The sequence below is a fragment of the Falco rusticolus genome, chromosome 12 (assembly GCF_015220075.1).
Source record: "Falco rusticolus isolate bFalRus1 chromosome 12, bFalRus1.pri, whole genome shotgun sequence".
Taxonomy (NCBI): Eukaryota; Metazoa; Chordata; class Aves; order Falconiformes; family Falconidae; genus Falco; species Falco rusticolus.
The window spans coordinates 11,070,477-11,087,788 of NC_051198.1; the positions used below are offsets into that span (position 1 = coordinate 11,070,477).

The 17,312-nt window shown below is 37.8% G+C and overlaps 1 protein-coding gene across 3 annotated transcripts in view; it reads right to left on the reverse strand.

Moving 5' to 3' along the window:
- Positions 1 to 17,312, reverse strand: part of HEATR5B (HEAT repeat containing 5B) — a 59,204-nt gene that overhangs the window by 16,186 nt on the left and 25,706 nt on the right. For 2 of the 3 annotated variants that reach the window (XM_037405415.1, XM_037405416.1), the window contains exons 21-31: positions 16,419 to 16,588; positions 13,904 to 14,048; positions 12,824 to 13,063; positions 10,849 to 11,100; positions 8,580 to 8,761; positions 7,438 to 7,506; positions 5,528 to 5,707; positions 3,964 to 4,201; positions 3,062 to 3,322; positions 1,962 to 2,089; positions 1,631 to 1,775 (exon numbers count right to left, since the gene is read on the reverse strand). In XM_037405415.1, the coding sequence (XP_037261312.1) occupies positions 1,631 to 1,775; positions 1,962 to 2,089; positions 3,062 to 3,322; positions 3,964 to 4,201; positions 5,528 to 5,707; positions 7,438 to 7,506; positions 8,580 to 8,761; positions 10,849 to 11,100; positions 12,824 to 13,063; positions 13,904 to 14,048; positions 16,419 to 16,588 (2,010 nt within the window). The remainder of the gene's footprint in view (positions 1 to 1,630; positions 1,776 to 1,961; positions 2,090 to 3,061; positions 3,323 to 3,963; positions 4,202 to 5,527; positions 5,708 to 7,437; positions 7,507 to 8,579; positions 8,762 to 10,848; positions 11,101 to 12,823; positions 13,064 to 13,903; positions 14,049 to 16,418; positions 16,589 to 17,312) is intronic. The other variant, XM_037405417.1, reaches the window with a different exon arrangement.

Below are 17,312 nucleotides of genomic sequence, written 5' to 3' on the forward strand. Positions count from 1 at the left end.
AGATGTCCTTTGTAAGCTCCCTGCACAAGCCCAAGTCTGTCAAGTCAGGACAAAGCTTTTGCTCTGCTGCCTGCTTTCTTCACTTCCTTATGATCGTGAACTTCACAATCTCACAGCTGCTACAGCCACAGCTACCATCACCCTTCACAACCACTTCTTCTGTATTAGCAAGGAGCAGACCCACTGAGCACCTCCCTTATTTGGGCTGTCCAGCATGCAGGCTGAAAAAAATCCTGTGCCTAATATACTTCTGAAAGCTTCAGTTTGTTAGCATCCTGTAGTGTTGCCCTTCCAGCACATGTCTGGGTGGTAAGAGTCTCTTGGGAGATTCCCACAGCTTGTGATTGGAAGGCTTCTTCCAAGTTGGTTTAATATGGCCTTCACCCACCTCCTCTTCTTGATTAGGCAGTCTGCGGCAAACAAGAAAAGAGTTCCTAACTGGTATCACCCTTTACTTCCTCTTAGTGCTATCAGTTTTGAGCTATCAAAGACGGACGGCTGGCCCTACCTACCCTGACAGCTTGTTCCTCTTCTCTTGCCAGATCTCTACAGTGTTCTCCAACCGGACTTCTGGAGATAAAGCCTTTTGTTGTGGAAGTCACAACCTTGCAGCTTCTACCTTTATGCAAGTCTCGTCCTCCAGGGCTGTATTTTCAGCATAGCCTATGGCCGTCCCTCCTTCCACGGCACATGGGGTTTGGGCTCCTGAACCTGCAGGATCTCTATGAAGAGCGTGTCATTCTTCCATTTGCCTTTCCTGACACTACACAGTGTGCTCAACTTCACATCTCACAGGTAAGGCAAATGTCACCTTCAGCTCTGGCTGCACAGAGAAGCACCTGGAAAACAGTCACATCAGGATTTTCGTCTGAATTTCAAGCCAGCTCATTAGACCTCTGATGTGCCAGAGGTGATTGTTGCTCGGTCAGCAGATTGTGTCTTGCTGTATGTCACTGCCATCATTATGCTGACTCTACCAGTCTTGTATAGTCTTGAGCAGCACTTCTGGGCGGCATGAGCATGCTTTTCCATGCCAACTGCCTTGCTCCTGTTTGCACACCCTGTTCCAAGAGCTCGTGGTTGCTGACAATGTCCTGAATGTCAGTGAAGTAAGAACCCAGATGCAAGTCAGCTCCACTTCCTGGCAAAATCTCCTGGACAGGTAACTTTTCACACTGGTTCCAATAGCAGTTCAATCACCCCATGAATGTTAGTTGTGCCAGGGATGTGTACCACAAGACCCTACACTGGGGGCTGAACCACTAAACTTCACAAAAAAGGTCAATGAAATGCTAAGGAGGCAGTCAATAGAGAAACATCAATGAAACTGAGCAAGGTATTAGTAAGACCTGAAGTAGTGTGCTGGGTATTACTTTCATATTCACAAAAAATGAGTGAAAAGCATGACATGAAGAGAATAACCTCTAGAATGATCAGAGGAAGAAAACCTACTTTTTACAAGAGTTAGGAATCAGCAGGTAGGATTATGAATACATCAAAAGTGTCTGTGGAATACACAGCATTTTCCTCCTCAGTGTAACCATACTCTAATATATTTGAGTTCCTTTCCCAATATGAAAACCTGTTGCTTATTTACTCTGCAAAGCAAGCCGTGTTTTCAAAATCTTACTTAGGGTGTTCCTTTTTTCCTGCAAATAATCTTGAGCTGCTCTTACTATCTGCTGGACAACTCCTGTAACCAGTAGCTGGACAGAAGGAGGATCCCAGGTCAGGAGGAGTCGGTGAAGCACACTCAAGAGTTCAACACCAAGGAGCTTGAGCAAAACAAAATACATATTAGAAAAATTAATTAGGACTTAACAATTCCTAATTGTTATGTCACTTGCATATGATGAGCAAATATTTTTCTCACACAAAAATAATTACAGGTTTTGTAATCATCGCAGATGAAAGACCAAGACCTAGAAAAAGCTGATTGTTACAACATGCTCATACAGTACCTGATCCTCTGCAATATGGATCCTGGCACAAGGGGAATCCAATAAAGTATGAAGTGCTTGTAAACAAGATGTAACATGCTCAACAGGCTCCTCAGGTCTTGGGGAACACAGAAACTGTATACTAACACCTGAAAAGAACAATAATTAAAAAGAACGTTCACGTCATCCTAAAATCAAGTTTGCTTTTTTAAAATTTCTCTAAGTATAGGCAGGTTCTTAACAACTTTAGAAAGACACAAGTTCCTCTCAATTATTCTTCCCTCAAAGGAAAAGAGTTTATGTATTAGAAATAGAATTGTTTTTGCTTTCTCTTCTGTATCATGTCTTCCCCAAAACTGGGGGAAAAAAATAATAAACAGTGACAGCAACCAACTTCAGAGTACTAAATGGAAATTCATACTTGGTTCTAAAGATCTGTAAGTCAGACTTATGAATCCTTCAATTGTAAACTGAGTTTTATTTTATTGAACTCTTTTAAAAATGTAAAGATAACTGAGATAAAGTCAAGCCTCAAAAATTATGCAATATTCATATTATACATATGGCAATCTAAATCTGGTTTTAAATATCTGTAATCTCAGAAAACTGTTGGCATTCCTCAGAATAAGTGATCACATCCTCCTCTTAAAACTGTTAAATAGCAACAAAAGGAAACAGTGAGTGCTATTCACTGATGTAAAAGTTACTCCACATGTCTTGTCAAAATATCGGTCTCTACTGAAATGTGTTTTTCTGAGGGTGTGTATTTTAATTAACCTTACAGCTTTTGTGTCTTTGAAGCATAACATTTTGTATCCTCTGAACTATATTACAGTGTAGAACAGTTCCTACTCTGTTTATTCAATTACATGAATAAACTAGATAAACAACTTGTCTATAAAAATCACAGTAACGACACCGACAAATACTCTGTCAAAGCTATAAAGAACACTAGAAGCAGAGAGATAGAGAGGAGGAGACAGAGATATGTTGAAACATTACTGTCCAGACACATGATGCATTTTAAACTTCCTAGATTTCAAGCAAAGTATCTTTTCTTATTCCCATACCATTTCGTACCATAACGTGCTGCTACTGAACTCTAAACTTGTAACTCTTACCCAAAATTAAGTGCATTCGATCTTTGTTTATCTCCAGTAAAGATTTAGTGGTAGGTGGAGTTCCAGGTGTCTGGTTTAACGTAATGGACATGGCACGTTTCTGTGCATTGGGTATGGCTGCAGCAGTCTCTTCTGTTGACTCTGAAGCATTAAATCCTGTGCTGTTTAGCCAAAGTGCCACTGCATGTAGTATGGGAGCCCAGGAGTTTCGGTAATGCAGTCTAGCTGTATCTATTGTTTCTGGAGTGTAAAATGCTCCCCCTGTTAAGATTAACAAAGCAAAGTTCTGAAATTCTCTGCAAATTATAAACAAAAAGCATGTACTCTTAATTTATTATTTTATTTACTTCAGGTGTGTTTGATCATGTACGTATTCAGATGTAATGCAGTGCAGTCCAATTCTCCTTGTGAAGGTACAACATTACTACTTCTCGTAAGAAAGTGCAACGGCCACAATGGAACAGTAAGCAGAATGCAAGAAAAGCAGGCAAAATCAACAGGTTTTGCAGCATTTTTCATATACAACACTTATTCTTAACTCAGTAAAATATTGTAAGACAGCACCCACTCTAATCTCAAGGGCTATGTTTTTCTTATAGTAAACCTTTTCTTGTATTTGATATCAAAGTATTAGAGGTATAAAAGTATTCTTAATTCTACAAAGACATAGCTTTAATGATCTCTGACCCAGATAAAGAATATCTTCATTGCAGATTGGAAGGGGAATCATTGAAGACTGAAGACGCAAACTTCAAACATACATTCCTATTACACATAGACAGAAATCTATCACTTGCATAAAAAACGTGCCTGCCAAGTAACTTATGGAATAATTCTGAAGTCTCAGCTAAGGGTTTCTTTCTGTTTTTCACACCACCACAAGAAGAAATTCCAGTGCTTACCATCTGGTGGAAGCTGGGTAGCAAATTCAGCTGGTAAAGTTAAAAGAGCATAATCTTTCAGTGCAGCTAGCCAGAGACGGCTAAGTGCAGGCAGCTCAGGCTGTACAAGTGTTATCAAACTGTCTGGTGGCAATTCGTCTACGGTACCAAAATCATCCTCATCCTCCTCTGTGCTCTTTGAAACACGCTTTGGTTTGGTCTCTGCTTCTTTCTTAATTTTCATGGCAACCACATACACCTAGAAGAAAAACAGATATGAAAGTACATGCTGCAAGATCCTAAAAAGAAAAAAAAAAAAAACAGCCTTGCCCAAAGTAACAGAATTCCATACAAGGAAGCCTTACCAGAAAATTACTGGGAAAAAGAGATTTGCAATACTTAAATTTTACTTAAATATTTTTTCTTTTACTTCTACTAGTATATAACACTTAAGAGGCATAAATGGCACTTTCCTAAAACAATCTGGCTACACACTCTTTTTCTTAAGAAGTGTTAATTACTGCTGATCTACACAGCCATACTGATTTAGTTAGATCAATGCATCCTTATTGCAAAGATTTCTTTGACCTACATTAGATAATTGCCACTTTCTGGGAGCAGATTAGGCAACATGAAGGCATGAAAATGGCTTTAAACGTGTTACATGAATACAAGAACATTATATGTTTGCCTTTGATAGACGCTATGAGAGGATAAAAGGATTTTCAAAAACTTAGATAAATATGGGAATAAGCAGAAATATCAGAAAAATACAGTAAAAATACGCATTTTTAGAAAAGAAATAGGGCAGAACTAAGTGTCATCACACAACAGATGCTCAATATGCTCAATACCAAAGCTGAAAATTACAGTATGGGGTGATTACCATTACACTGCTGAAATGTTAATACTTTCCTTTGTAATTTCAAAAGTAACTTTCACGGAAATTTAATGAAAAAACCCCACAACACAAACCTTTAAGCACTACACTAAGAGAAACAAAAATACCATTTGTGTAGTTATATGTAGAGCTCTATAACGTACAAGTAACATTCCAGGAATCCAGACAACATAAGTAATACTAATTCTGTCTTTTGTAAATACTTGGAGATTTCTGATATTCCAGGTATTTCCTACCAATAGCTACATTAAACCCATCATTTATTACAAACAATTTGACAAACTCATAGTTATTTAACTGCAATATTTTCCCAGAATATATTTTAAGGTTGTTTGGGTTTTTTTGTTTTTGTTTGTTTGGTTTGGGTTGTTTTTTTTTAATTTTAAAAGCAGTAAGATGGGATGGAAAATCAAAATCTGATAGGGTGTGAGTGTATTTAATAGAGAGAAGTGCAGTAAAATCCAGCAAAACAAAGAACAACCAAGCCTCACTGTAAATATGGATCAACAGAATGGCAGAAAGGGACAGAGAAAGATACAGAGATGAAAACATCCCAGGAGTGGTATTGCAATAGGTAAGGAGGAGGGCAGGTGCAAGGCTCACTGCACAGCCAGTGAGGTCTGAGGCTGCTCTTACGCTGCAAAATCTTTTCAGACTTCTAAAGCTTTAATGGTCAGTATTTACCTCAGCCCACGCTTTCAGAACTGCAAGTTTTTCCATAGTAGTCGCACTCTCTCGGTAAAGCTGGCTAGAAGATCCCTTTCCTGCTTGCACTTTATCCAGGGAAGAGACAAGAAGGTTGTGAACTCGACGGAGATCATTCAGGTCACTTACAACCCCACTTCCTATCCAAGCGCTACATACCTAGACAACAAAGTTTAGAATAATTCTAAACTAGCAAGAAAACCAACAACCTTAAAAAAGAAAAATAATAAATAATAATAAAAACCCCCAACACCGAAAACAACCACCACAAAACCACTTAGCAGCTCTCTTCCTGCTTAATATAAAAACATTCTGAGGTTTTCTTTTTTTTTCCTCCCCATCCATGGTAGCAGAATTGCTCAGCTGAGCTGTTACAAAGGCTGCGTTTGCAAAGCATATTACAATGAAACTTAATAGATACATGGAAAATATTTTAAATAGTTTTTTAATCCTCCATAAAGAGGTAATAACAATGTTTTAATTCTGTTCCCAAGTGTCTGGTCAAATCATTCAAGTCATTGCATTCACTGTGAAGAATCACAGCAATCAATACAAGTACATCTTTAAAACCTCACATCTCTCAAATTACATACTAAGGCTCCATACTAATGAGAAGCTTTCAAGATCTAGAAATGTGTGAAATAAAAATCTTTAAACAACTGGGCTCTGACCTGGAACCATCAGGTCTAGATCTAGAACAATCAACAAGAGACATGGTGGACAGACAGTTGGATGTCTCCCCACTTTTCATTTTAATTAAATGGACTGAAAGAGGTACTTAAAATACAAACATCATACAGATCAGCTGCTCCTATCTAATGCTATACATTGGCATTCATCCTCTGAAACATTTTCACGCCCAGGCATAATGCAGGCAAAAAAATAATTCTGGTGCAGCTGCTTTTCTACAATAGAAAAAGGGACAACCTCTTTCAGAAGAGCTGCTTTGATTCTGGTGGTGATTCCACAAAGATGAGGAACAGAAGCAAAAAAACCCACAGAACTCAAAGCAGTTCAGGTTTTACAAAGGTTTTTTTTCATGACATTTTTGTCCTATCTCCAATTTATTCGTTTTGCTTTTAGAGAACCAGTTCCATGAAAGCCTTTGGGGAAGGGCCTTTTATGATCTAGAATGATGGACATACTTAAAATAAACACAAAAAGTATCCCAAAGGTGCACCAGACCAGGCTGCTGAAAATCTGTCACAAATCCTTAATTCATTTACAGTAGGGCTAAGACCAGCTTCGCTCTCGCTGCTGGGCAAGTCAACAGATGTTTCAGTAATGACACAAAACTGTAGCAACACCAAACTCATGCAGTGCAGCTCATCTCCATCCATGTAACTTCTAGAGAGTTAAATTCCCAAACCTCAGCTCCAACCATTTGACCCTGTAAGTGCACACATCCACTTTGAAACTGGTTGAACAGGAAGATGTTGACAAGTTATAAGGAGTGTGCATGTTTTCACACAAATTGCTTCATCTAGCTTTAAATGCACAGAAACATTCTGTAAGGTGAGATGAACATATTCTTTCCTATGTATAGGTACCAAATTATGCCCTATTTGATCTATCCTTACAATTTTTGCTGGAAATGGAGAGTATAACACAACACAAAATCACGGTTCTGCTGGACCAAGATTTACTAAACAAAACTCACATACACCAAGTTATAATTTTAAAACTGATGTTTGTTCCCTAAAAGGACTTCTGCACTTCTGAGGAACAAAATATATTACTAGGCGATTCCAAAGCTGTTGCAAAAACATCACAGCTTAGTAGGTTTACAAAATTTGGCAGCCCTTTGCTGCTACTTCTCTTCTGCATCCTTCTTTGAAAGTGAAGGAAAAACAATTTGGCTTATACTATCTGAACATTTTCCTCTGTACCTGGCAGGCCTTTGCAATTATATCAGATGGTGTATCTTGGGAAAAAGCTGGCCTCAGAGCAGCTCCAACCTGTTGATAGAAAGAAAAATTCCAAAACAACAGTAACACAGCATTCTTCATCTTGCCCTGTTTAAGGCTAAAGCACATATACAGAACAAGCAAGACAAGATTGCCAATTTTGGCATTATAGTTACACCCCAAGCTTATCCTTGAGGTCTAGCAGCCATTTGCAATAGCATTCCTTAAACAAAAAAATTGTAAACCAGTGTTTTCCTGCCTGCCCACTGCCTTTTTAAGCCTCAACTACCTTTGTCAAATATGTGGTATTATATCTTCCTTCTGTTAATGAGTAACTTTTTAATCGTTAAAGTATTATGGGTGCAATTTATGCTAAGGCTCAAGAAGCCAATGACTTTTTGATGTGCAAAGGATGTGAAATGAAATGCTTATAGTTGGATTTGCCTCAAGTTCCCAAAATGACAAAAAAGCCTTTTAGGCAGCTGTTATAAGGCAGCATTTTTCTGAAACAAAAGGAACCAAGTCAAAGAGAGAGAAGCAATGGTTACAGCACTACAGAAGGAAAAAGAAAAAGGCAGGAAGTGAAAAGGATGAAAGCTGCCTTTAAAAAGCACTTGCAAAGATTTAGAAAACACAGTGAAGACAAAAGACATGAAAAAGTTAAGCTATCCAACAACATAAATCAGTAATACCCCAAAATAAATCTTCCAGCTTCCAGCTTCCCATTCCTATACTTTTGTAGTCTTCATTTAAACTGAATTCCCAAGAAAATTAATTCCCAAGAAAACAGATTTATTAGGTTCAATCTGGAACTCGATCAGCATTATTTCCCAATTCCTAACTCTACAAATGAAATGCTACTCTTGCCAAAAGTGAAATGTAACTTGTAATATTTGGCTTTCAAGAATCAATAGCCACTGAGTTTTCACTTTTGTCAGCTACTAAATTGCAATACATAGGAGAGATACAAAACAAATTTAAGAGGTAAATAAAGTGTCTCTTCAGTACATTTTCACACACATAACTCTCTTCATAGGTCTTTTGAAGTTACAAAATGCTCTCAAAGCTAATACTGTCATATTGGCATAAATATACAATTTCTGAACTTATAAAGGAGGTCTCACATTAGCCTGATACTGCTCCAGTATCACATGGCCTGGAAACTCTGGCTCAGGAACCGATGCAAATTTCTTGATAATATCTTCAAGAGCTTGAAGACCCGCCATTCGTAACTGGTTGCTGTGATCAGTTGCAGCCATGAATGCCATTCGAATAAGGTCAGAGAGATGGAGTACTAAGAAGTCATCTTAGAACAAACCAGAAAGGACTATTTAGTAACTTAACAGATAGCTAACATCACAGCTATTTGTATCAGTTTCCCCTTTGACACGTACAAATTCTACCTATTCTTTTTCAAAGGTCCACATTTAGGGTATGGAAGAAGGCAGAAAAGCATGTAACCTATTTTTCTGTCTTCCCCCAACGCACTTTAAAGTGATACAAGGGCTTTTATTCCTAAGCGAACCTTAAAAATCAAGCACAAGTTTGAAACAAAATGCAATACATGATACAGAAAAATTGCATTTAATAGAGTATGTAAACGTGGCTGAGTAGCTTAGAAGAGATCAGAACACTTAGTAAAGCTAATTTCAGTGAACACCAAAAACCTACAGGAAACCTTCACGGCAGTGCCTGCTCAAGTCCTATGCTTATAGTGACCTCTGCTGATAAAGCAAAACCTCGTGAAGTTTAAAAACCTAAAGACCGAGTATGCCTCTAGTTCTCCTCCCAAAAGCCACATCCGAGGCCGTAAGCAAGCAGCACACAAGACACAGAAAAGAAAATACATAACTCGGTAACGTTTCTGAAAAGATTATTCTTCTCTATTTATTCATTTAATTCCTTTCCTTACTTTCAATTTGAATTTACCAGATGTTGTACAACTAATACAAAAATAAATTATTCGAAAACACAACATCCAGTGTGACTAACAAAAGCCACAAATTACAAACCCCCAAAATACAAAAGCTCTACATATTTTCAAGTCTCAAGGTAAAAAATGAAAAGTTTTAGCTAGAAAATAAACTTTTCGACGCATGTCGGTAATGGATGACTGGAAACGACTTAAAAACTACAAAGACATAAAGTCTGCACTTACTTTTTCAGACCATCACAGATGTTAGTAAAATTTAGATATTTTGGAAGTTGAAGTTGGGGGAGTAGAAGTTTGCTGAGTTTTCCTTTTTACAATCATACCAAAACACATCAAGTTTGCTTTCAATAAATTCAGAGAAATAAATTCTCAGGACTATAACATGCAGTCCTCTGCTGGATCCTATAAGTGGCAGTTATTTCATCATTTCCTCTATAATACAACGCCATCTCAAAATAAACTTTCCCCAAACTCTTCTTAGTCTCCCAATAGTGACCTCAGCCTCAAATCAAGTCAGAAACAAGATTCTCAAAAACCAATGCACGGTGCTAGAACCAAACTGCATCAAAGCAACACAAGCAAAGTCTTGATGAGTCTCCATATCACGACAGACACCCTTAACAACATAGACACTAAAATCCATTACTACCATGCACTCTAGGATGCTCATGATATTCAGCCTACATACAGAAAGTCTTCATGAGTGCTACACGGGTGAAAGCAAACAATCATTATGTACTAACAACCAATACACACAGACAACTCAAGGACAGAAACCCCCCACTGAATGCTAGAAACTTGTTTCTTCACAAAACGACTATGTCATCTCTGAACTCTCAATTTTGATCCTGTAACTCATAAAAGTATCTTCAATGCGTAAACTTTAAAACTAACATTCATCACTCTCATGGATACCAAAAGAATGAACTTCATAAAGCAGCTGGGTCCACGTTTTATTATAACTCTCTCCCACATCCCTCTCTCCTCAACCAATGCCACAGCAATAATTACCTGGCCTTATCTCTTTTATTCTTTCCTAGCATCCCTTTGGTCTAGAGATGCTAAAATAATCTCTGAAGTCCATTTCATCATTATGTTATAACTCAGAAACTGTTCCCAGCCCACCCTTCACCAGCAGTTTACTGCTTCTATTTCAGACTGGAGAAAAGGTTTACAAATCTAAGGGGTGTTTTTCCTCAACAGATCAGTCTGTTGGAAGTTATATTCTCCAGCAAACCTCATTCTTTGTGTTCACGCTACAGTAACTAGAGCAGTTACACAACTACAGTTTTATTGACTTTTGTTGGCTTTTTCTTTCCTCTGGTTTTAACCATTTGAATGAAAGGTAACTGCTCATATTTTTCCTTGGTTGTGTAATGTTAAGCTGTAAAAGAGGTGTCAAAAATTTAATTAAATTAAAAATTAAAAACAAAACTAAAACATGCACATTCTGTAATTACTTTTGGGGTTTTTAAGCCTGGCTGAACGAGCCAGTGCCAGATCGAAGTGTGCCTTGTTCGCATTCTCACACAGCATGATAACTCGACACAGACAGTCTGCTGCAAACACACGAGTTGCCCAACGGGGTGCTACAGAAGGCTTGGATTTGTCCTCTTCACCCAAGGTGGTAAACATGGTATCATCATCCATCTCATCCTTCTTCTCCAATTCCTCATCCTTCCCTCCTCCCAAGGGAGCAGCAGTGCTCATGTCTACAACAGAGAACAATTAAAAAATGTTGAAAGGCACAGGAATATCAGCAAAAGAAATGTTTTTCACCTCTAATCTGGGCTATATTACCCTTTATTTGGTTTAAATGATAAAAAATAAATTCCTCTGACGTTAATTCTCCACAGATACCAACTATAGCTGAATCCCATATCTAAACTTCTCAACCTTGAAAATTAACCTATTAAACTGCCAATGAACAGGTTATGGAAAATACCAGGCTCATAATCGAAGAATCAGCTTAGCTTTGACTATTCAGCTCTCATTTCAAGTAAAAGCTAGAGTGCATGTTAAACTGAAACAAAACTACAAAGCTCCATGCCATGGAACAGATATGCAGCCAAGTAGGCAATTTATGGCACCCACAAATGTGCTTAACATTCAAAAAATTCTTTTCCCTAAATGCGGCTGTGAGACTTCATTTCAGAAAATAAAATTACTTCAGGGATCACATTAAAAAACCCAAAATCCAAACAGAGACAAAAAACAACTCACTAAACATGGATATACACTTCTACTATTCAGAACTAGAACATAAAATGTCAGTAACAAGTTCTAAATCAGCAAAATGCCAAGATACTGACAAAAATTACTCTGGCAATAATTAGAGGAAAGAGAATGAGAAGAAATTATTATAAGCCTAACCCACCCCAACTAAGGCATGCTTTTTAGAAAGTCTAAATTTAAACAGCTGAAGAGCCAACACATTCAATAAAGAAAGAGGCTATGGCAAATCAAACAGTGATGATGCCAATTCACAAGAGTGTTTTGAGAAGGCAACCAGGTCCTTATGTAGCTGATTTGTAAATTTCTGCTTAAAAGGCAAACCAGGTTTTGTTCATATGCCAGTTAGTTGAATCAAAAGGAGTTCAAAATGAAGCTGCTGCCTTAAAAGTACAGCTGACAGAAATTTATTTAAATATGGTTCTCTCAGAGATTATTTCACCTACTAATAAACAGATAAGAGATTGGACAATCATGTTACAATCTTTAAAACCTATCCCACATGAAATAAGAAAAGCGCATGCCGACTTCCAACTTGGTAAATGAAGTCTTTCTCACTGGGCAGATATATGGTAACTACACTCCATAAAAGGAGTCATTGGTAGCATTACGCATCAGTAAATGTAAAGCTGGCAGCTATAAAGAGCTTTAGGATGAACTCACAGTATGCCAATAAACAAGTATAAATGCAAGGGAAATGAGCAGAATCTGCATCACACCATCCTACAAGCTGAAAAACAGAAGTAAGGTCTCAGAGGACAAGATCTGTACAAGCCACCCTGCAAAGCTGAACAACAAGCAAAAGTTTCATCACATCAGTAACTCAAAAATCTCATAAAAGAAGGCTCAGAGTATGTACAACACTCTTCTTTCTGTACCATCCTGATGTTTAAAGGGTGAAAAGACTATATGTCTGCTTTCACCAAGATATTGAAAAGTCAGAGTAATAATCACACTGCTGCTCTGCTGGAAATCCTACTTGAAGGCAGCTAACTTTTTAATCTTAAAAGTGATATTCTAAATCTTCATATAACACTGATGATTTCTTCTTTCTAAGGAAGTTTTAGAGTACTATAATCAAAGTTTGATATACAATAGAAGTTATGTCTTAATTAGAATTAGACAAGCTCCAAACAAATATTGGCAGAAGACGTTAATACTAAGGACGTACTGTTGCTTATGTGAACACCACAGAACTCTTACCGCTGGAAGCTGCAAGGACATCCTTACAAAGCATTAGCCAGTGAGAAAGGTTTTCTACTGCCAGCGATGAAAGCATATGTCCCAGAGTATCGTGTATGTCTGAGCACAACTTCCGATCAGTCTCCCGATCCAACATTCCAAAAAGAACACCTTCGAGGCCTGTCTCTGTTATATTAACCCCCTGATGTCGGGAATGAGCATCTCGTCGAGCACCAGCTCCTGGTGCAAAAGGATTAGTATCTGCAAAATCATAATGAGAAATCTCTTCTGAAATCAGGAGCTCAGTTTTAAAATTAGGAATAACAGACTAGAATTGAACATTGCATATTTGTGTGTGTATAGTTCAGGCCGTGATACACCAAATCGTTACCAATTTCTTCTGAATTAACACTAGAACGATTTTAATGCAGCAATTAATTTATTTCCTGCAAGGCAAATAACACCCCCTAGTACTACTACTCCCTCCCCTCCAATCTCTCTCTCTTCAAGGTATATACACCCCATGAGTTTATAAAAACCCTTAATAGTATTGGACTCTAAAGAATCTTTCCAGAGACAGTCTTAACTGATGTGATTGAGTATCAGTAAGCTCATAATTTTATATTTGTGTGAAGACTGTGCTGACCACCACTGTTGAGCCTCCTGTTTTCAGAACAAAACGGTATGTGTACGAATTGAACCAACCAGCAAAGTCCACAGGCTTTGCAGACATGCTACCAACAGAATACACAACCAGGTATCTCAATCAAACAGCATACAATTAAGTTAATTTTCAAAAGAGCAAGACCTAAAACACCAGAAAAACTGTAAAATGTTTCCACTGAGTTCCCTATTTGATTGCCACTCTTAATGAGACAAAAAAGTTTAAGTCTGAACTTTACAAAAAGTTAAATTCTAAGTGAAATTCAAGACGTAAGCAGTGGTGTGGCCAGAAGTTATTGGAGCTGGAAGGGACAGTTTTAGGGGGTTTTTTCTGTTGTTGGGGGGCAGGGATTGTTGGGGTCTGAAGGCAAACCACACATACACAGCCATATGTGCACTCAACTGTTACAAAAAGGCCACATGAAAGAAATAACTTACTGATGCCACTGTTCTCTTTGTCTCCAGCATTTCTCGCTAAGCTCATGGCATATTCACATACTTCTGCTGCTTCCCTCTGAGCAAGTTGTCGTAAACATGCAACTGCAGCCCGGCGAAGCAGCAAGTGGGAGCTGCACAAATGAACCTAAAAATCAGTACCATGACAGGTGAGTGAGCTGCTGCACCCCCGTATCAATAAATCAGCGCTGCTAAGGATTAACAGCATTCTACTTTTCAATTATATGCCCATGTGTGTGAGATGCTGTGTACCAAGCTCTTTACAAGATCTTGAAAGTTCACAAGTAAGCACTTTTTTATAATGTATAAATATAAAATAAAGCTGACATATACAGAGCTGACAGTTGTTATCTGGTTAAAGAGATAAGAGCTTAAATATTGGAACTACTGTGCCAGTGTGATTTAGAGTAATTATACTTCCCAATCTGTTACACTCTTCAGTACTACTCAACCTTATACTCTGCCATAGCTGTAAATCTCATTCTTTCAAACAAAAAGCCATCATCAGTTGCACCACACATCACAGCTATCATAAAAACTTTTATTTCCAACTTGGAACAGAATTTATAGAGTAAGTTTTTATAACTGCCTCTCAATAAGACAGCTTCAGATTTCTTTGCTAACCAACACTGGCTTTGAATTCCTTTTGAAACACCTCAAGTACAAGCAAATATTTTTCTTATAGAAGAATTGTGCATGGTCCCTATTTTCCTGAGAGGAAGTAACTGCACAGAGAACTCTATGTTTTTCCATATTGGAAGAGATGAAGAGTGCTCTTTAAGAAACTCCGATTCTTTATTTACCCTGGGGAATTTGTTTTTAATAAACCAAATACACATTTGCTTTCTCGGTATTAGGTTATTATGTGGATGGAAATTGCTTTTCTAAATGAAAGGTTTGTATAGTTTATAAAGCATTTTAACAGTAGATCTTTATTCCACGTATAAATATACAAGATTTTAGTCCTGAAAAAACAAGCGGACTTTAAAAGAACCTCTAAATATCACACTGAGGTTGTTCTAATGGAACTAAAACACAGAACATTTGCAGGATTTAATTAATGGAAAGAGTATTCCCTGTTCTAAGTACAAAACCAACAACTAGTGGTTATGAAGCCAATGTAGGAAGAAGAAATGAAACTACATTGTGCAAACTGTGTGGTTTAATTTTGATACCTGGCATTAATTCCACTCCAAAGTGAGTTAGAAAGCAATAGAGTTTGCTAATGGGGCAGGTAAGGCAGACCTTGCCTACATACCTATGCATTTGCAGCATAAAGAAACACAGAAGACAATTCAGAGGAAACCTTGTTAAACTAAGTATGACTTGGAAGTAAGGAATATGAGAAAAGGCAAGGAAAATAGTTTTTGTTTAGCAGAGGACCGTAAAGGTACAGGAAAGAGGCAGCAGAAAACCCTGGGAAAAGTTTTCAAAACCACGCTAGTCACTCCCGCAAGGACTTCCTTGTCTGTACTATTATCCACTGGTACTTACAGAGTAAACGGCTGCAGGGATTGTTCGTCATGTTGCACACAGTATTCATACAGAAGGGCCTATCGACTTTTGAGTACGTTACACCCTTTTAATGCAAAATTTTGTGAGACAGCTCTGGGAACACACTGCACTCCCAGGACTGCTGCAGGGGTCAGTGTGAGGGGGGGAAGCACGTGACAATGACAAGGGGACGCCCTAAGAGAAGTCTGGATGGCAGACTAAGAAAAAGGTCCAGTGTTGATGTAAACGGGATCGCACTCCTTCAGGTAACACAGAACCACCAATTCCACAAAGAATGACAGAAAGAACTTTGAAAAACATCCAACAGACATTAGGCAGAAGCTTTTCAAATTTCTCAGTATTGGACTGCTGAACCATTACTGGTTAAAAAACAGTAATGGTAAAAATAGAGAAAAAACAAACAAAAACCCACCAAAATGCACACCCACACACAACACCTTTCCTCTTATAGTCATATTTGGCATGTTTGGGTTCTAGCCTCTGCCTCACTTCCAGGCTTAAGCCAGGATTTGCTGACAGGACACTAATGGAGGGAAAAAGCAATGCTAACAGCAGCAGCACAAGAATTTGAATGTCAGCATCTACTATGCTGACAGTGGTAAAATAAATCCAAAATCTCCTACCTTTCCCCAACTCACTCACTCCTCTCTGTGTGTGCAATCAGTTGGAGAGAACAGAGCATTCAACATCTTTTTACTCAGTCAGTTTATATATAAATGCTTGCAATCTTGTGCTGTCTAGGGTGAAAGAGAATCTGACCCTATGACTTCAATTTGGGCAGCATTCTGAAAACATCTAAAATGGCTTGGGGACAGACATCCTTTTCTTGCCCTCCAGTGTTTTTGCAAATCTGACTTGCTTATTACATATTTGCTTATTACATATACATATTACATCTTTGACATCTTGCTAAATACTTCTGTCCTCTGCTAAGCGCATACGTGAAACTTTGAGGGACAAAAAGGATGCATTTTATACTCACACAAAGACTGGGAACCAGACTGGACAGGTTGACATGCCGTGGTGCAAACATATGAAGCTGCTGCAGACAGGATATGGCAGCTGCCTGAACAAGCGAGTCTGAATGATCTTGTGTGATTGCACATCCCACCAAACAGGAAGAACGAATTGTTGAAATTGTAGCTCCATTACCTAATGATGTAATACAATATCCTTAACAGAGCAAAATTTTTGTATGACAACTGTAGACTTTAAACCTTTGAGAAACAAGAATTTTTAATGCTTCAAAGTTCACAGATTAACATGCATCTTTTCTGAATTTTAATTCCGCACATTAGTATCTACACAACTTCACAGAAACACTACAGAGTGTTTCAATACCTCTTTTTTTAGCTCAGTTAAACCATGTCCTGTCCAAATGAAGTTTTGGATCAATTCTGATCTTCGGTCAGAAATATTTTAAGATTATCTTCCCAGCACATGAAAACAGTAAAATATCTCAATTTAAATTCTGAAAGTCTCTTTCATTCTATACACATGGGCAACTTTCATGCACTGAACCACCTCCTAAAATGTCAGGTAATACCTAAGCGAGAACACATGTATACAGGTGATTTTATTTAGCTCCATTAGATGAGCTGCACTGCTTTAATAGGACAAGCATTCAAAAGAACAGTATTTAATTTGAAAAATAATTCCATCCTGTATTTTAAGAATTAACCTGCATCAGGTTTATAAAAAGAAATCTTGAGTTATAGAAGAATCTAATTTTCAGAAGACATTCTATGTACACTGTTATTTTAAAAGTTAATGATACTCCAGATCAAAATGTTAACACACAGCAAGCAGATACATAAGTTCAATTAAACCATCTAGAAATTTTTCATAACTAGAAATTTAAGTCCAGTTATTTAGA